Genomic DNA, 17,500 nt, shown 5'->3' with positions numbered 1-17,500 from the left:
GTAGTTGACTACTGGAGACTAAATCAGAGGGTTGGTCATGTCCTACCAGTGTAGTTGGAGACTAATTCAGAGGGTTTATCATGTCCTACTAGTGTAGTTGACTACAGGAGACTAATTCAGAGGGTTGGTCATGGTATACTAGTGTAGTTGACTACTGGAGACTAATTCAGAGGGTTGGTCATGGTATACTAGTATAGTTGACTACTGGAGACTGATTCAGAGGGTTGGTCATGGTATACTAGTGTAGTTGACTACTGGAGACTAATTCAGGGGGTTGGTCATGGTATACTAGTGTAGTTGACTACTGGAGACTAATTTGGAGTGTTGGTCATGGTATACTAGTGTAGTTGACTACTGGAGATTAATTCAAGGGTCTTGCTATACTAGTGTAGTTGACTACTGGAGACTAATTCAGGGGGTTGGTCATGGTATACTAGTGTAGTTGACTACTGGAGACTAATTCAGAGGGTTGGTCATGGTATACTAGTGTAGTTGGAGACTAATTCAGAGGGTTGGTCATGGTATACTAGTGTAGTTGGAGACTAATTCAGAGGGTTGGTCATGGTATACTAGTGTAGTTGGAGACTAATTCAGAGGGTTTATCATGTCCTACTAGTGTAGTTGGAGACTAATTCAGAGGGTTGGTCATAGTATACTAGTGTAGTTGACTACTGGAGACTAATTCAGAGGTCATGGTATACTAGTGTAGTTGACTACTGGAGACAAATTCAGAGGTCATGGTATACTAGTGTAGTTGGAGACTAATTCAGAGGGTTGGTCCTGTCCTACTAGTGTAGTTGACTACTGGAGACTAATTCAGAGGGTTGGTCATGATATACTAGTGTAGTTGGAGACTAATTCAGAGGGTTGGTCATGTCCTACTAGTGTAGTTGGAGACTAATTCAGAGGGTTGGTCATGTCCTACTAGTGTAGTTGGAGACTAATTCAGGGGGTTGGTCATGTCCTACTAGTGTAGCTGGAGACTGATTCAGAGGGTTGGTTATGTCCTACTAGTGAAGATTAGGGCCTGTAAGTAAGAATTTCACTGTAAGGTCTACTACACCTGTTGTATTCAGCATTTCACTGTAAGGTCTACTACACCTGTTGTATTCAGCATTTCACTGTAAGGTCTTCTACACCTGTTGTATTCAGCATTTCACTGTAAGGTCTACTACACCTGTTGTATTCAGTATTTCACTGTGAGGTCTACTACACCTGTTGTATTCAGCATTTCACTGTAAGGTCTGCTACACCTGTTGTATTCAGCATTTCACTGTGAGGTCTACTACACCTGTTGAATTCAGCATTTCCCTGTAAGGTCTACTACACCTGTGGTATTCAGCATTTCACTGTAAGGTCTACTACACCTGTTGTATTCAGTATTTCACTGTGAGGTCTACTACACCTGTTGTATTCAGCATTTCACTGTAAGGTCTACTACACCTGTTGTATTCAGTATTTCACTGTGAGGTCTACTACACCTGTTGTATTCAGCATTTCACTGTAAGGTCTACCACATCTGTTGTATTCAGCATTTCACTGTAAGGTCTACTACACCTGTTGTATTCAGCATTTCACTGTAAGGTCTACTACACCTGTTGTATTCAGTATTTCACTGTGAGGTCTACTACACCTGTTGTATTCAGCATTTCACTGTAAGGTCTACTACACCTGTTGTATTCAGCATTTCACTGTAAGGTCTACTACACCTGTTGTATTCAGTATTTCACTGTGAGGTCTACTACACCTGTTGTATTCAGCATTTCACTGTGAGGTCTATCTACACCTGTTGTATTCAGCATTTCACTGTAAGTTCTACTACACCTGTTGTATTCAGCATTTCACTGTAAGGTCGTCTACACCTGTTGTATTCAGCATTTCACTGTAAGGTCTACCTACACCTGTTGTATTCAGCATTTCACTGTGAGGTCTATCTACACCTGTTGTATTCAGCATTTCACTGTAAGGTCTACTACACCTGTTGTATTCAGCATTTCCCTGTAAGGTCTACTACACCTGTTGTATTCAGCATTTCACTGTGAGGTCTACTACACCTGTTGTATTCAGCATTTCCCTGTAAGGTCTACTACACCTGTTGTATTCAGCATTTCACTGTGAGGTCTACTACACCTGTTGTATTCAGCATTTCCCTGTGAGGTCTACTACACCTGTTGTTTTCAGCATTTCACTGTAAGGTCTACTACACCTGTTGTATTCAGCATTGCCCTGTAAGGTCTACTACACCTGTTGTATTCAGCATTTCACTGTGAGGTCTACTACACCTGTTGTATTCAGCATTTCCCTGTAAGGTCTACTACACCTGTTGTATTCAGCATTTCACTGTGAGGTCTACTACACCTGTTGTATTCAGCATTTCCCTGTGAGGTCTACTACACCTGTTGTTTTCAGCATTTCACTGTAAGGTCTACTACACCTGTTGTATTCAGCATTTCACTGTGAGGTCTACTACACCTGTTGTATTCAGCATTTCCCTGTAAGGTCTACTACACCTGTTGTTTTCAGCATTTCACTGTAAGGTCTACTACACCTGTTGTATTCAGCATTGCCCTGTAAGGTCTACTACACCTGTTGTATTCTGCATTTCCCTGTAACATTTGATTATGTATTAGGATGGCAGATGTGTGAGAAGAGACTGTGAGGACAGGAGAGGCACAGCGAGGTCAACATACAGCGTTTTGATTACATACAATCCTCAGATTACACTGTATGTGTGTGAGTGTTTGTATGTCTGTGCGTGTGTGTGTGTGTGTGGGTGTGGGTGTGTCTGTGCGTTTTTGTGCGCATGTGTGTGTGTGTACGGGTGTGTCTGAGTGTGTGTGTGTGTGTGTGTGTGTGTGTGTGCGCGCATGTGTGCGCATGTGCGTGTGTGTGTGTGCACGGGTGTGTGCGATTACATGTGTCATGAGACAAGCTCCTTGCATATCCTACAGATGAGATTTGAATCACACAGAGTTGTTCCTTGTCGGGTCACATGATCAGGACAGACTGACCTCTGACCCTTCATCTCACAGTAGGGAAATAATCCTGCAGCAACAGGAAATGTGAAATATCCATTTCTGTGGATTATAATAAATAGACAAAATGTGGAAAAAACGTAAAAAAAGGGTGTGAATCCTTTTTTATTTCATTTGTCTTACGCCGCCTGGTACCAGGCGGTCTCTCGTCCGAACTAACCAGGCTCAACCCTGGACAGGCGTGTTCAGGGGGGGTGTATCCACAAGTGTATTTTTGTACCCCTGTTTTCTTCCTGAATTAGGTCCTTTGGCTCATCTCTGCAACTCCTCAATGTGCTCGGGAGAGGCGAAGGTGGAGTCATGCGTCCTCTGAAACGTGACCCGCCTGGCCGGCTACTTCTTATCGCACTGCTCGCTTGACCCGGATGTCAGCCGCAACAACGCGTCGGAGGAAACACCGGTCGGTCGACTGATGTCCGGAGTCAGCTTGCAGGCGCCCGGCCCTGTCACAAGGATTCGCTAGAGCACGATGAGCCAAGGAAAGCCCCACTGGCCAAACCCTCCCCTAACCCGGACGGCACTGGGCCAAAGGTGCTCCGTCCTATGGGGCTCCCGGTCACAGACAGTTGTGGATTGAACTCCAGGCTGTAGTGTATTGTAGCTTCAACACTGCGGGTGGGAATACTTTCTGAAGGCACTGTGTTTATGAAGCATATATCAAATCAAATAAAATATTATTAGTCACGTGCGCCGAATACAACAGGTGTAGTAGACATCACAGTGAAATGCTGACTTACATAACCAATGCAGTTTTAAGAAAAACAAGAGTTAAGTAAAATATAGATACAAATAACACAGGGGGTACCGGTACCGAGTCAATTTGGAGGCTATATACAGGGTAGGGTTAGCATCCGCCAACTCCTGGACAGTCTGTGGTACAACGTGGCGTTGGTGGATGGAGCGAGACATGATGTTCCAGATGTGCTCAATTGGATTCAGGTCTGGGGAACGGGCGGGCCAGTCCATAGCATCAATGCCTTCCTCTTGCAGGAACAGCTGACACACTCCAGCCACATGAGGTCTAGCATTGTCTTACATTAGGAGGAACCCAGGGCCAACCGCACCAGCATATGGTCTCACAAGGGGTCTGAGGATCTCATCTCGGTACCTAATGGCAGTCAGGCTACCTCTGGCGAGCACATGGAGGGCTGTGCGGCCCCCCAAAGAAATGCCACCACACACCATGACTGATCCACCGCCAAACCGGTCATGCTGGAGGATGTTGCAGGCAGCAGAACGTTCTCCACGGCGTCTCCAGACTGTCACGTCTGTCACATGTGCTCAGTGTGAACCTGCTTTCATCTGTGAAGAGCACAGGGCGCCAGTGGCGAATTTGCCAATCTTGGTGTTCTCTGGCAAATGCCAAACGTCCTGCACGGTGTTGGGCTGTAAGCACAACCCCCAACTGTGGACGTCGGGCCCTCATACCACCCTCATGGAGTCTGTTTCTGACCGTTTGAGCAGACACATGCACATTTGTGGCCTGCTGGAGGTAATTTTGCAGGGCTCTGGCAGTGCTCCTCCTGCTCCTACTTGCACAAAGGCGGAGGTAGCGGTCCTGCTGCTGGGTTGTTGCCCTCCTACGGCCTCCTCCACGTCTCCTGATGTACTGGCCTGTCTCCTGGCAGCGCCTCCATGCTCTGGACACTACGCTGACAGACACAGCAAACCTTCTTGCAACATCTCGCATTGATGTGCCATCCTGGATGAGCTGCACTACCTGAGCCACTTGTGTGGGTTGTAGACTCCACTAGAGTGAAAGCACCGCCAGCATTCAAAAGGGACCAAAACATCAGCCAGGAAGCATAGGAACTGAGAAGTGGTCTGTGGTCACCACCTGCAGAACCACTCCTTTATTGGGGGTGTCTTGCTAATTGCCTATAATTTCCACCTGTTGTCTATTCCATTTGCACAACAGCATGTTCAATTTATTGTCAATCAGTGTTGCTTCCTAAGTGGACAGTTTGATTTCACAGAAGTGTGATTGACTGGAGTTACATTGTGTTGTTTAAGTGTTCACTTTATTTTTTTGAGCAGTGTATGTAAGCCTTACGAAGTTCTATAAAAGGTGTCATTAAGACTCGTTAGATATAATGTGTCCTTTCAGGTTCAATATGCTCTGTCAGATTTACAATTGGATGGGTCCTTCCACCAAATGATGACCTTTCTCTTCCCTCTGCTATGGTTAAGTAGAGATCTATTCTCTTTGCTATGGTTAAGTAGAGATCCTTTGCTATGGTTAAGTAGAGATCTCTTCCCTTTGCTATGGTTAAGTAGAGATCTCTTCCCTGTGCTATGGTTAAGTAGAGATCTCTTCCCTTTGCTATGGTTAAGTAGAGATCTATTCCCTCTGCTATGGTTAAGTAGAGATCTCTTCCCTCTGCTATGGTTAAGTAGAGATCTATTCCCTTTGCTATGGTTAAGTAGAGATCTCTTCCCTTTGCTATGGTTAAGTAGAGATCTATTCCCTCTGCTATGGTTAAGTAGAGATCCTTTGCTATGGTTAAGTAGAGATCTCTTCCCTCTGCTATGGTTAAGTAGAGATCTATTCCCTCTGCTATGGTTAAGTAGAGATCTCTTCCCTTTGCTATGGTTAAGTAGAGATCTATTCCCTCTGCTATGGTTAAGTAGAGATCTCTTCCCTTTGCTATGGTTAAGTAGAGATCTCTTCCCTTTGCTATGGTTAAGTAGAGATCTATTCCCTCTGCTATGGTTAAGTAGAGATCCTTTGCTATGGTTAAGTAGAGATCTCTTCCCTCTGCTATGGTTAAGTAGAGATCTCTTCCCTTTGCTATGGTTAAGTAGAGATCCTTTGCTATGGTTAAGTAGAGATCCTTTGCTATGGTTAAGTAGAGATCCTTTGCTATGGTTAAGTAGAGATCTCTTCCCTCTGCTATGGTTAAGTAGAGATCTATTCCCTCTGCTATGGTTAAGTAGAGATCTCTTCCCTCTGCTATGGTTAAGTAGAGATCTCTTCCCTTTGCTATGGTTAAGTAGAGATCTATTCCCTCTGCTATGGTTAAGTAGAGATCCTTTGCTATGGTTAAGTAGAGATCTCTTCCCTCTGCTATGGTTAAGTAGAGATCTATTCCCTTTGCTATGGTTAAGTAGAGATCTATTCCCTCTGCTATGGTTAAGTAGAGATCTCTTCCCTTTGCTATGGTTAAGTAGAGATCCTTTGCTATGGTTAAGTAGAGATCTCTTCCCTTTGCTATGGTTAAGTAGAGATCTATTCCCTCTGCTATGGTTAAGTAGAGATCTCTTCCCTTTGCTATGGTTAAGTAGAGATCCTTTGCTATGGTTAAGTAGAGATCTCTTCCCTTTGCTATGGTTAAGTAGAGATCTATTCCCTTTGCTATGGTTAAGTAGAGATCTATTCCCTCTGCTATGGTTAAGTAGAGATCCTTTGCTATGGTTAAGTAGAGATCTCTTCCCTCTGCTATGGTTAAGTAGAGATCTCTTCCCTTTGCTATGGTTAAGTAGAGATCCTTTGCTATGGTTAAGTAGAGATCTCTTCCCTCTGCTATGGTTAAGTAGAGATCTATTCCCTCTGCTATGGTTAAGTAGAGATCCTTTGCTATGGTTAAGTGGAGATCTATTCCCTTTGCTATGGTTAAGTGGAGATCTCTTCCCTTTGCTATGGTTAAGTAGAGATCCTTTGCTATGGTTAAGTAGAGATCTATTCCCTCTGCTATGGTTAAGTAGAGATCTATTCCCTTTGCTATGGTTAAGTAGAGATCTCTTCCCTTTGCTATGGTTAAGTAGAGATCTATTCCCTTTGCTATGGTTAAGTAGAGATCTATTCCCTTTGCTATGGTTAAGTAGAGATCTATTCCCTTTGCTATGGTTAAGTAGAGATCTCTTCCCTCTGCTATGGTTAAGTAGAGATCTGTTCCCTTTGCTATGGTTAAGTAGAGATCTCTTCCCTCTGCTATGGTTAAGTAGAGATCATTTGCTATGGTTAAGTAGAGATCTCTTCCCTTTGCTATGGTTAAGTAGAGATCTCTTCCCTTTGCTATGGTTAAGTAGAGATCTATTCTCTTTGCTATGGTTAAGTAGAGATCTCTTCCCTCTGCTATGGTTAAGTAGAGATCTCTTCCCTCTGCTATGGTTAAGTAGAGATCATTTGCTATGGTTAAGTAGAGATCATTTGCTATGGTTAAGTAGAGATCTCTTCCCTCTGCTATGGTTAAGTAGAGATCTATTCTCTTTGCTATGGTTAAGTAGAGATCCTTTGCTATGGTTAAGTAGAGATCTATTCCCTTTGCTATGGTTAAGTAGAGATCTCTTCTCTTTGCTATGGTTAAGTAGAGATCTATTCCCTCTGCTATGGTTAAGTAGAGATCCTCTGCTATGGTTAAGTAGAGATCCTTTGCTATGGTTAAGTAGAGATCTATTCCCTTTGCTATGGTTAAGTAGAGATCTCTTCCCTCTGCTATGGTTAAGTAGAGATCATTTGCTATGGTTAAGTAGAGATCTATTCTCTTTGCTGTGGTTAAGTAGAGATCTATTCTCTTTGCTATGGTTAAGTAGAGATCTCTTCCCTCTGCTATGGTTAAGTAGAGATCATTTGCTATGGTTAAGTAGAGATCATTTGCTATGGTTAAGTAGAGATCTATTCCCTTTGCTATGGTTAAGTAGAGATCTCTTCCCTCTGCTATGGTTAAGTAGAGATCCTTTGCTATGGTTAAGTAGAGATCTATTCCCTTTGCTATGGTTAAGTAGAGATCCTTTGCTATGGTTAAGTAGAGATCTATTCCCTCTGCTATGGTTAAGTAGAGATCCTTTGCTATGGTTAAGTAGAGATCTATTCCCTTTGCTATGGTTAAGTAGAGATCTATTCCCTCTGCTATGGTTAAGTAGAGATCATTTGCTATGGTTAAGTAGAGATCTATTCCCTCTGCTATGGTTAAGTAGAGATCTATTCTCTTTGCTATGGTTAAGTAGAGATCTATTCCCTCTGCTATGGTTAAGTAGAGATGTCTTCCCTTTGCTATGGTTAAGTAGAGATCTCTTCTCTTTGCTATGGTTAAGTAGAGATCCTTTGCTATGGTTAAGTAGAGATCCTCTGCTATGGTTAAGTAGAGATCTATTCCCTTTGCTATGGTTAAGTAGAGATCTCTTCTCTTTGCTATGGTTAAGTAGAGATCTCTTCCCTCTGCTATGGTTAAGTAGAGATCTATTCCCTTTGCTATGGTTAAGTAGAGATCTCTTCTCTTTGCTATGGTTAAGTAGAGATCTATTCCCTCTGCTATGGTTAAGTAGAGATCTATTCCCTTTGCTATGGTTAAGTAGAGATCTATTCCCTCTGCTATGGTTAAGTAGAGATCTATTCCCTTTGCTATGGTTAAGTAGAGATCTATTCCCTCTGCTATGGTTAAGTAGAGATCTCTTCCCTCTGCTATGGTTAAGTAGAGATCTCTTCCCTCTGCTATGGTTAAGTAGAGATCTATTCCCTTTGCTATGGTTAAGTAGAGATCCTGTGCTATGGTTAAGTAGAGATCCTTTGCTATGGTTAAGTAGAGATCTATTCCCTTTGCTATGGTTAAGTAGAGATCCTTTGCTATGGTTAAGTAGAGATCTCTTCTCTTTGCTATGGTTAAGTAGAGATCTCTTCCCTTTGCTATGGTTAAGTAGAGATCCTTTGCTATGGTTAAGTAGAGATCTCTTCCCTCTGCTATGGTTAAGTAGAGATCTATTCTCTTTGCTATGGTTAAGTAGAGATCTATTCCCTTTGCTATGGTTAAGTAGAGATCTCTTCCCTTTGCTATGGTTAAGTAGAGATCTATTCCCTCTGCTATGGTTAAGTAGAGATCCTTTGCTATGGTTAAGTAGAGATCTCTTCTCTTTGCTATGGTTAAGTAGAGATCTCTTCCCTTTGCTATGGTTAAGTAGAGATCCTCTGCTATGGTTAAGTAGAGATCTCTTCCCTCTGCTATGGTTAAGTAGAGATCCTTTGCTATGGTTAAGTAGAGATCTCTTCTCTTTGCTATGGTTAAGTAGAGATCTCTTCCCTTTGCTATGGTTAAGTAGAGATCCTCTGCTATGGTTAAGTAGAGATCTCTTCCCTCTGCTATGGTTAAGTAGAGATCCTTTGCTATGGTTAAGTAGAGATCTCTTCCCTCTGCTATGGTTAAGTAGAGATCTCTTCCCTCTGCTATGGTTAAGTAGAGATCCTTTGCTATGGTTAAGTAGAGATCTCTTCCCTCTGCTATGGTTAAGTAGAGATCCTTTGCTATGGTTAAGTAGAGATCTCTTCCCTCTGCTATGGTTAAGTAGAGATCTCTTCCCTCTGCTATGGTTAAGTAGAGATCCTTTGCTATGGTTAAGTAGAGATCTCTTCTCTTTGCTATGGTTAAGTAGAGATCTATTCCCTTTGCTATGGTTAAGTAGAGATCTCTTCCCTCTGCTATGGTTAAGTAGAGATCTATTCCCTTTGCTATGGTTAAGTAGAGATCTCTTCCCTCTGCTATGGTTAAGTAGAGATCCTTTGCTATGGTTAAGTAGAGATCTCTTCCCTCTGCTATGGTTAAGTAGAGATCTCTTCCCTCTGCTATGGTTAAGTAGAGATCCTTTGCTATGGTTAAGTAGAGATCTCTTCCCTCTGCTATGGTTAAGTAGAGATCCTTTGCTATGGTTAAGTAGAGCTGGTGCACCACTATGACATGTGAAAAGCCTGTTAGATTAAATGAAGTGCCCTTTGATATAGACCACATAGAAAATTCAATAAATATTTGTAATGTGAATAAATCTAAAGTGACATGTGCCTCTGTGCCCGGTCTGTGACTTTCAAGGAAGATTTGAACCCACTTAAATCTCTCCCAAGTTATCCACCATCATTGTGAAGCCCTACTTATCGTGTTACTTTGACAAAAAGTCATTTCTGAAGATGATGAGATTGGTGATTTTAATTTATTTATCTGTGATAATTTTATGAAGGTCAACCCTGTTTACTGAACTCTCCTATTTAATATGATGAAAATATTCCTTTTAAAATATTATTTTCTTATAAAAATACATTTTTTTACATCTAATAGTCAAATCATAGCGTAATTGCAGATGAGCTGGTTCTCGTCTTTTTGACTGTTTTCTGGTGTTTCTGGTGTTTTGTGGGGGAAAACTGAGAGCGTGTCGAGAATAACAAGTCAACCCTGTTACCCATAGACAGACAGGCTAGAATAACAAGTCAACCCTGTTACCCATAGACAGACAGGCTAGAATAACAAGTCAACCCTGTTATCCATAGACAGACCGGCTAGAATAACAAGTCAACCCTGTTACCCATAGACAGACCGGCTAGAATAACAAGTCAACCCTGTTACCCATAGACAGACAGGCTAGAATAACAAGTCAACCCTGTTACCCATAGACAGACAGGCTAGAATAACAAGTCAACCCTGTTACCCATAGACAGACCGGCTAGAATAACAAGTCAACCCTGTTACCCATAGACAGACAGGCTAGAATAACAAGTCAACCCTGTTACTCATAGACAGACAGGCTAGAATAACAAGTCAACCCTGTTACCCATAGACAGACCGGCTAGAATAACAAGTCAACCCTGTAACCTATAGACAGACAGGCTAGAATAACAAGTCAACCCTGTTACCCATAGATAGACAGGCTAGAATAACACATCAACCCTGTTACCCATAGACAGACAGGCTAGAATAACAAGTCAACCCTGTTACCCATAGATAGACAGGCTAGAATAACAAGTCAACCCTGTTACCCATAGATAGACAGGCTAGAATAACAAGTCAACCCTGTTACCCATAGATAGACAGGCTAAAATAACAAGTCAACCCTGTTACCCATAGACAGACAGGCTAGAATAACAAGTCAACCCTGTTACCCATAGATAGACAGGCTAGAATAACACATCAACCCTGTTACCCATAGACAGACAGGCTAGAATAACACATCAACCCTGTTACTCATAGACAGACAGGCTAGAATAACAAGTCAACCCTGTTACCCATAGATAGACAGGCTAGAATAACAAGTCAACCCTGTTACCCATAGATAGACAGGCTAGAATAACAAGTCAACCCTGTTACCCATAGATAGACAGGCTAAAATAACAAGTCAACCCTGTTACCCATAGACAGACAGGCTAGAATAACAAGTCAACCCTGTTACCCATAGACAGACCGGCTAGAATAACAAGTCAACCCTGTTACCCATAGACAGACCGGCTAGAATAACAAGTCAACCCTGTAACCTATAGACAGACAGGCTAGAATAACAAGTCAACCCTGTTACCCATAGATAGACAGGCTAGAATAACACATCAACCCTGTTACCCATAGACAGACAGGCTAGAATAACAAGTCAACCCTGTTACCCATAGATAGACAGGCTAGAATAACAAGTCAACCCTGTTACCCATAGATAGACAGGCTAGAATAACAAGTCAACCCTGTTACCCATAGATAGACAGGCTAAAATAACAAGTCAACCCTGTTACCCATAGATAGACAGGCTAGAATAACACATCAACCCTGTTACCCATAGACAGACAGGCTAGAATAACACATCAACCCTGTTACTCATAGACAGACAGGCTAGAATAACAAGTCAACCCTGTTACCCATAGATAGACAGGCTAGAATAACAAGTCAACCCTGTTACCCATAGATAGACAGGCTAGAATAACAAGTCAACCCGGTTACCCATAGATAGACAGGCTAAAATAACAAGTCAACCCTGTTACCCATAGACAGACAGGCTAGAATAACAAGTCAACCCTGTAACCTATAGACAGACAGGCTAGAATAACACATCAACCCTGTTACTCATAGACAGGCAGGCTAGAATAACAAGTCAACCCTGTTACCCATAGATAGACAGGCTAGAATAACAAGTCAACCCTGTTACCCATAGATAGACAGGCTAGAATAACAAGTCAACCCTGTTACCCATAGACAGAAAGGCTAGAATAACAAGTCAACCCTGTTACCCATAGACAGACAGGCTAGAATAACACATCAACCCTGTTACTTATAGACAGACAGGCTAGAATAACAAGTCAACCCTGTTACCCATAGACAGACAGGCTAGAATAACAAGTCAACCCTGTTACCCATAGACAGACAGGCTAGAATGACACATCAACCCTGTTACTTATAGACAGACAGGCTAGAATAACAAGTCAACCCTGTTACCCATAGACAGACAGGCTAGAATAACAAGTCAACCCTGTTACCCATAGACAGACAGGCTAGAATAACAAGTCAACCCTGTTACCCATAGACAGACAGGCTAGAATAACACATCAACCCTGTTACTTATAGACAGACCGGCTAGAATAACAAGTCAACACTGTTACCCATAGACAGACAGGCTAGAATAACAAGTCAACCCTGTTACCCATAGACAGACAGGCTAGAATGACACATCAACCCTGTTACTTATAGACAGACAGGCTAGAATAACAAGTCAACCCTGTTACCCATAGACAGACAGGCCAGAATAACAAGTCAACTCTGTTACCCATAGATAGACAGGCTAGAATAAAAAGTCAACCCTGTTACCCATAGACAGGCCAGAATAACAAGTCAACCCTGTTACCCATAGACAGACAGGCCAGAATAACAAGTCAACTCTGTTACCCATAGACAGACAGGCCAGAATAACAAGTCAACCCTGTTACCCATAGACAGACAGGCCAGACTAATAAGTCAACCCTGTTACCCATAGATAGACAGGCCAGAATAACAAGTCAACTCTGTTACCCATAGACAGACAGGCCAGAATAATAAGTCAACCCTGTTACCCATAGATAGACAGGCCAGAATAACACGTCAACTCTGTTACCCATAGACAGACAGGCCAGAATAACAAGTCAACCCTGTTACCCATAGACAGACAGGCCAGACTAACAAGTCAACCCTGTTACCCATAGATAGACAGGCTAGAATAACACATCAACCCTGTTACCCATAGACAGACAGGATAGAATAACACATCAACCCTGTTACTCATAGACAGACAGGCTAGAATAACAAGTCAACCCTGTTACCCATAGATAGACAGGCTAGAATAACAAGTCAACCCTGTTACCCATAGATAGACAGGCTAGAATAACAAGTCAACCCTGTTACCCATAGATAGACAGGCTAAAATAACAAGTCAACCCTGTTACCCATAGACAGACCGGCTAGAATAACAAGTCAACCCTGTTACCCATAGATAGACAGGCTAGAATAACACATCAACCCTGTTACCCATAGACAGACAGGCTAGAATAACACATCAACCCTGTTACTCATAGACAGACAGGCTAGAATAACAAGTCAACCCTGTTACCCATAGATAGACAGGCTAGAATAACAAGTCAACCCTGTTACCCATAGATAGACAGGCTAGAATAACAAGTCAACCCTGTTACCCATAGATAGACAGGCTAAAATAACAAGTCAACCCTGTTACCCATAGACAGACAGGCTAGAATAACAAGTCAACCCTGTTACCCATAGACAGACAGGCTAGAATAACAAGTCAACCCTGTTACCCATAGACAGACAGGCTAGAATAACAAGTCAACCCTGTTACCCATAGACAGACAGGCTAGAATAACACATCAACCCTGTTACTTATAGACAGACCGGCTAGAATAACAAGTCAACACTGTTACCCATAGACAGACAGGCTAGAATAACAAGTCAACCCTGTTACCCATAGACAGACAGGCTAGAATGACACATCAACCCTGTTACTTATAGACAGACAGGCTAGAATAACAAGTCAACCCTGTTACCCATAGACAGACAGGCCAGAATAACAAGTCAACTCTGTTACCCATAGATAGACAGGCTAGAATAACAAGTCAACCCTGTTACCCATAGACAGGCCAGAATAACAAGTCAACCCTGTTACCCATAGACAGACAGGCCAGAATAACAAGTCAACTCTGTTACCCATAGACAGACAGGCCAGAATAACAAGTCAACCCTGTTACCCATAGACAGACAGGCCAGACTAATAAGTCAACCCTGTTACCCATAGATAGACAGGCCAGAATAACAAGTCAACTCTGTTACCCATAGACAGACAGGCCAGAATAACAAGTCAACCCTGTTACCCATAGATAGACAGGCCAGAATAACACGTCAACTCTGTTACCCATAGACAGACAGGCCAGAATAACAAGTCAACCCTGTTACCCATAGACAGACAGGCCAGACTAACAAGTCAACGCTGTTACCCATAGATAGACAGGCTAGAATAACAAGTCAACCCTGTTACTCATAGACAGACAGGCTAGAATAACAAGTCAACTCTGTTACCCATAGACAGACAGGCTAGAATAACAAGTCAACCCTGTTACCCATAGACAGACAGGCCAGAATAACAAGTCAACTCTGTTACCCATAGATAGACAGGCTAGAATAACAAGTCAACCCTGTTACCCATAGACAGGCCAGAATAACAAGTCAACCCTGTTACCCCTAGGCAGACAGGCTAGAATAACACATCAACTCTGTTACCCATAGATAGACAGGTTAGAATAACAAGTCAACCCTGTTACCCATAGACAGGCCAGAATAACAAGTCAACCCTGTTACCCCTAGGCAGACAGGCTAGAATAACACATCAACCCTGTTACCCATATACAGACAGGCCAGAATAACAAGTCAACCCTGTTACCCATAGACAGACAGGCCAGACTAACAAGTCAACCCTGTTACCCATAGATAGACAGGCTAGAATAACAAGTCAACCCTTTTACCCATAGACAGACAGGCTAGAATAACAAGTCAACCCTGTTACCCGTAGGCAGACAGGCTAGAATAACAAGTCAACTCTGTTACACCATAGACAGACAGGCCAGAATAACAAGTCAACTCTGTTACCCATAGACAGACAGGCCAGAATAACAAGTCAACCCTGTTACCCATAGACAGACAGGCCAGACTAACAAGTCAACCCTGTTACCCATAGACAGACAGGCTAGAATAACAAGTCAACCCTGTTACCCATAGACAGACAGGCTAGAATAACAAGTCAACCCTGTTACCCATAGATAGACAGGCTATAATAACAAGTAAACCCTGTTACCCATAGACAGACAGGCTAGAATAACAAGTCAAACCTGTTACCCATAGACAGACAGACCAGAATAACAAGTCAACCCTGTTACCCATAGACAGACATACCAGAATAACAAGTCAACCCTGTTACCCATAGATAGACAGGCTAGACACGTTTTAATAATGTTAATTTTCTCTCTCTCTCTCTCTCTCTAGATCAACATAGGTGGTGGATGTGACAACCTCCACCTTGGCAGTGATTTCTCCATGGAGCTGAGAAGCTAATGTCCGGCAATTCAATTCTATGCATTTTTCCAAAGCTAATGCTGTGTTCTTTTGCTCAAACATAATAACAAAATCAATACTGTTAAATTAATTGTTTTGGGAATTTTCTATCGCTCCTTCCCTCTCCTCCCTTCCTCTCCTTCTCTCTCCTCCCTTCCTCTCCTTCTATCTTCTCCCTTCCTCTCCTTTTCTCTCCTCCCTTCCCTCTCTCTTAGTCCTGGTGTCTCTCTCGCTCTCTCTCTCCTCCCTTCCTCTCCTTCCCTCTCCCTCTTTTGCTCTTACTTTGACCTGTGACCTCCATCATTAGAAGAGAGATAGAGAGAGACAGGGAGAGAGAGAGAGAGACAGAGAGAGAGAGAGAGACAGAGATAGAGAGAGAGAGAGAGAGAGAGAGAGAGAGAGAGAGAGAGAGAGAGAGAGAGAGAGAGAGAGAGACAGAGAGAGAGACAGAGAGAGAGAGAGAGAGAGAAACAGAGGGGGTTGGCCAAGGAGGTAATCATATCCATTCAGCATCACTCACTCAGGAGCTTGAAGCTGTACTACAATAGTGTGTGTGTGTATGTGTCCGTCTTTTGTGTGTGTGTGTGTGTGTGTGTGTGTGTCAACTCACAGTCTGCGTCAGCGAGGAGCAGGAAGCTGAGCAGCAGCAGGAAGTAGCCCGGCCTGGCAGATAGCATCATGGGATAAGTAGTAATCCACATGCCGTGACCTCACAGCCTCACTGGCCAATAGGAAGACAAGAAAGAGCCCTCACAACCTGGACAGAGAGAAAAATTATAAACATTAAATGTATTTATTCATCATATTTTTCACGTTCAAATCAGATTCACTATTCCATTACTAATCAACCAGAGAGAGAGAGAGAGAGAGAGAGAGAGAGAGAGAGAGAGAGAGAGAGAGAGAAATCAACGAATTGGCGCGGGCACTAGAAAACTCTGCAGCCTCACCCTACTAGAGTCTGAAGTCAAATGTCTACTGTTTGCTGATGATCTGGTGCTTCTGTCACCAACCAAGGAGGGCCTACAGCAGCACCTAGATCTTATGCACAGATTCTGTCAGACCTGGGCCCTGACAGTAAATCTCAGAATGACCAAAATAATGGTGTTCCAAAAAAGGTCCAGTCACCAGGACCACAAATACAAATTCCATCTATGTTGCCCTAGAGCACACAAAAAACTATACATACCTCGGCCTAAACATCAGCACCACAGGTAACTTCCACAAAGCTGTGAACGATCTGAGAGACAAGGCAAGAAGGGCATTCTATGCTATCAAAATGAACATAAAATTCAACATACCAATTAGGATCTGGCTAAAAATACTTGAATCAGTCATAGAGCCCATTGCCCTTTATGGTTGTGAGGTCTGGGGTCCGCTCACCAACCAAGACTTCACAAAATGGGACAAACACCAAATTGAGACTCTGCATGCAGAATTCTGCAAAAATATCCTCCGTGTACAACGTAGAACACCAAATAATGCATGCAGAGCAGAATTAGGCCGATACCCACTAATTATCAAAATCCAGGAAGGAGCCGTTAAAATCTACAACCACCTAAAAGGAAGCGATTCCCAAACCTTACATAACAAAGCCATCACCTACAGAGAGATGAACCTGGAGAAGAGTCCCCTAAACAAGCTGGTCCTGGGGCTCTGTTCACAAACACAAACACGCCCCACAGAGCCCCAGGATAGCAACACAATTAGACCCAAGCAAATCATGAGAAAACAAAAAGATAATTACTTGACACATTGGAAAGAATTAACAAAAAAACAGAGCAAACTAGAATGCTATTTGGTCCTACACAGAGAGTACACAGTGGCAGAATACCTGTCCACTGTGACTGACCTACAATTAAGGAAAACTTTTGACTATGTAAAGACTCAGTGAGCATAGCCTTGCTATTGAGAAAGGCCGCCGTAGGCAGACATGGCTCTCAAGAGAAGACAGGCTATGTGCTCACTGCCCACAAAATGAGGTGGAAACTGAGCTGCACTTCCTAACCTCCTGCCCAATGTATGACCATATTAGAGAGACATAGAGAGAGAGAGAGAGAGAGAGAGAGAGAGAGAGAGAGAGAGAGAGAGAGAGAGAGGGAGAGAGAGAGAGAGAGATACAGAGAGAGAGGGGAGAGAGAGAGAGAG

The 17,500-nt window shown here is 42.8% G+C and overlaps 1 protein-coding gene across 1 annotated transcript in view; it reads right to left on the bottom strand.

The window, feature by feature from the left end:
* LOC139394557 (receptor-type tyrosine-protein phosphatase delta-like) overlaps positions 1–17,500 on the bottom strand; it is a gene marked incomplete at its 3' end in the record, with an annotated part of 111,289 nt that overhangs the window by 24,799 nt on the left and 68,990 nt on the right. The window contains exon 2 of the mRNA XM_071142651.1: positions 15,966–16,112. Within this exon, the coding sequence (XP_070998752.1) occupies positions 15,966–16,056 (91 nt within the window). The remainder of the gene's footprint in view (positions 1–15,965; positions 16,113–17,500) is intronic.

Source organism: Oncorhynchus clarkii, unplaced genomic scaffold (assembly GCF_045791955.1).
Source record: "Oncorhynchus clarkii lewisi isolate Uvic-CL-2024 unplaced genomic scaffold, UVic_Ocla_1.0 unplaced_contig_5695_pilon_pilon, whole genome shotgun sequence".
Taxonomy (NCBI): Eukaryota; Metazoa; Chordata; class Actinopteri; order Salmoniformes; family Salmonidae; genus Oncorhynchus; species Oncorhynchus clarkii.
This window is presented reverse-complemented; position numbering and strand designations above follow the sequence as displayed.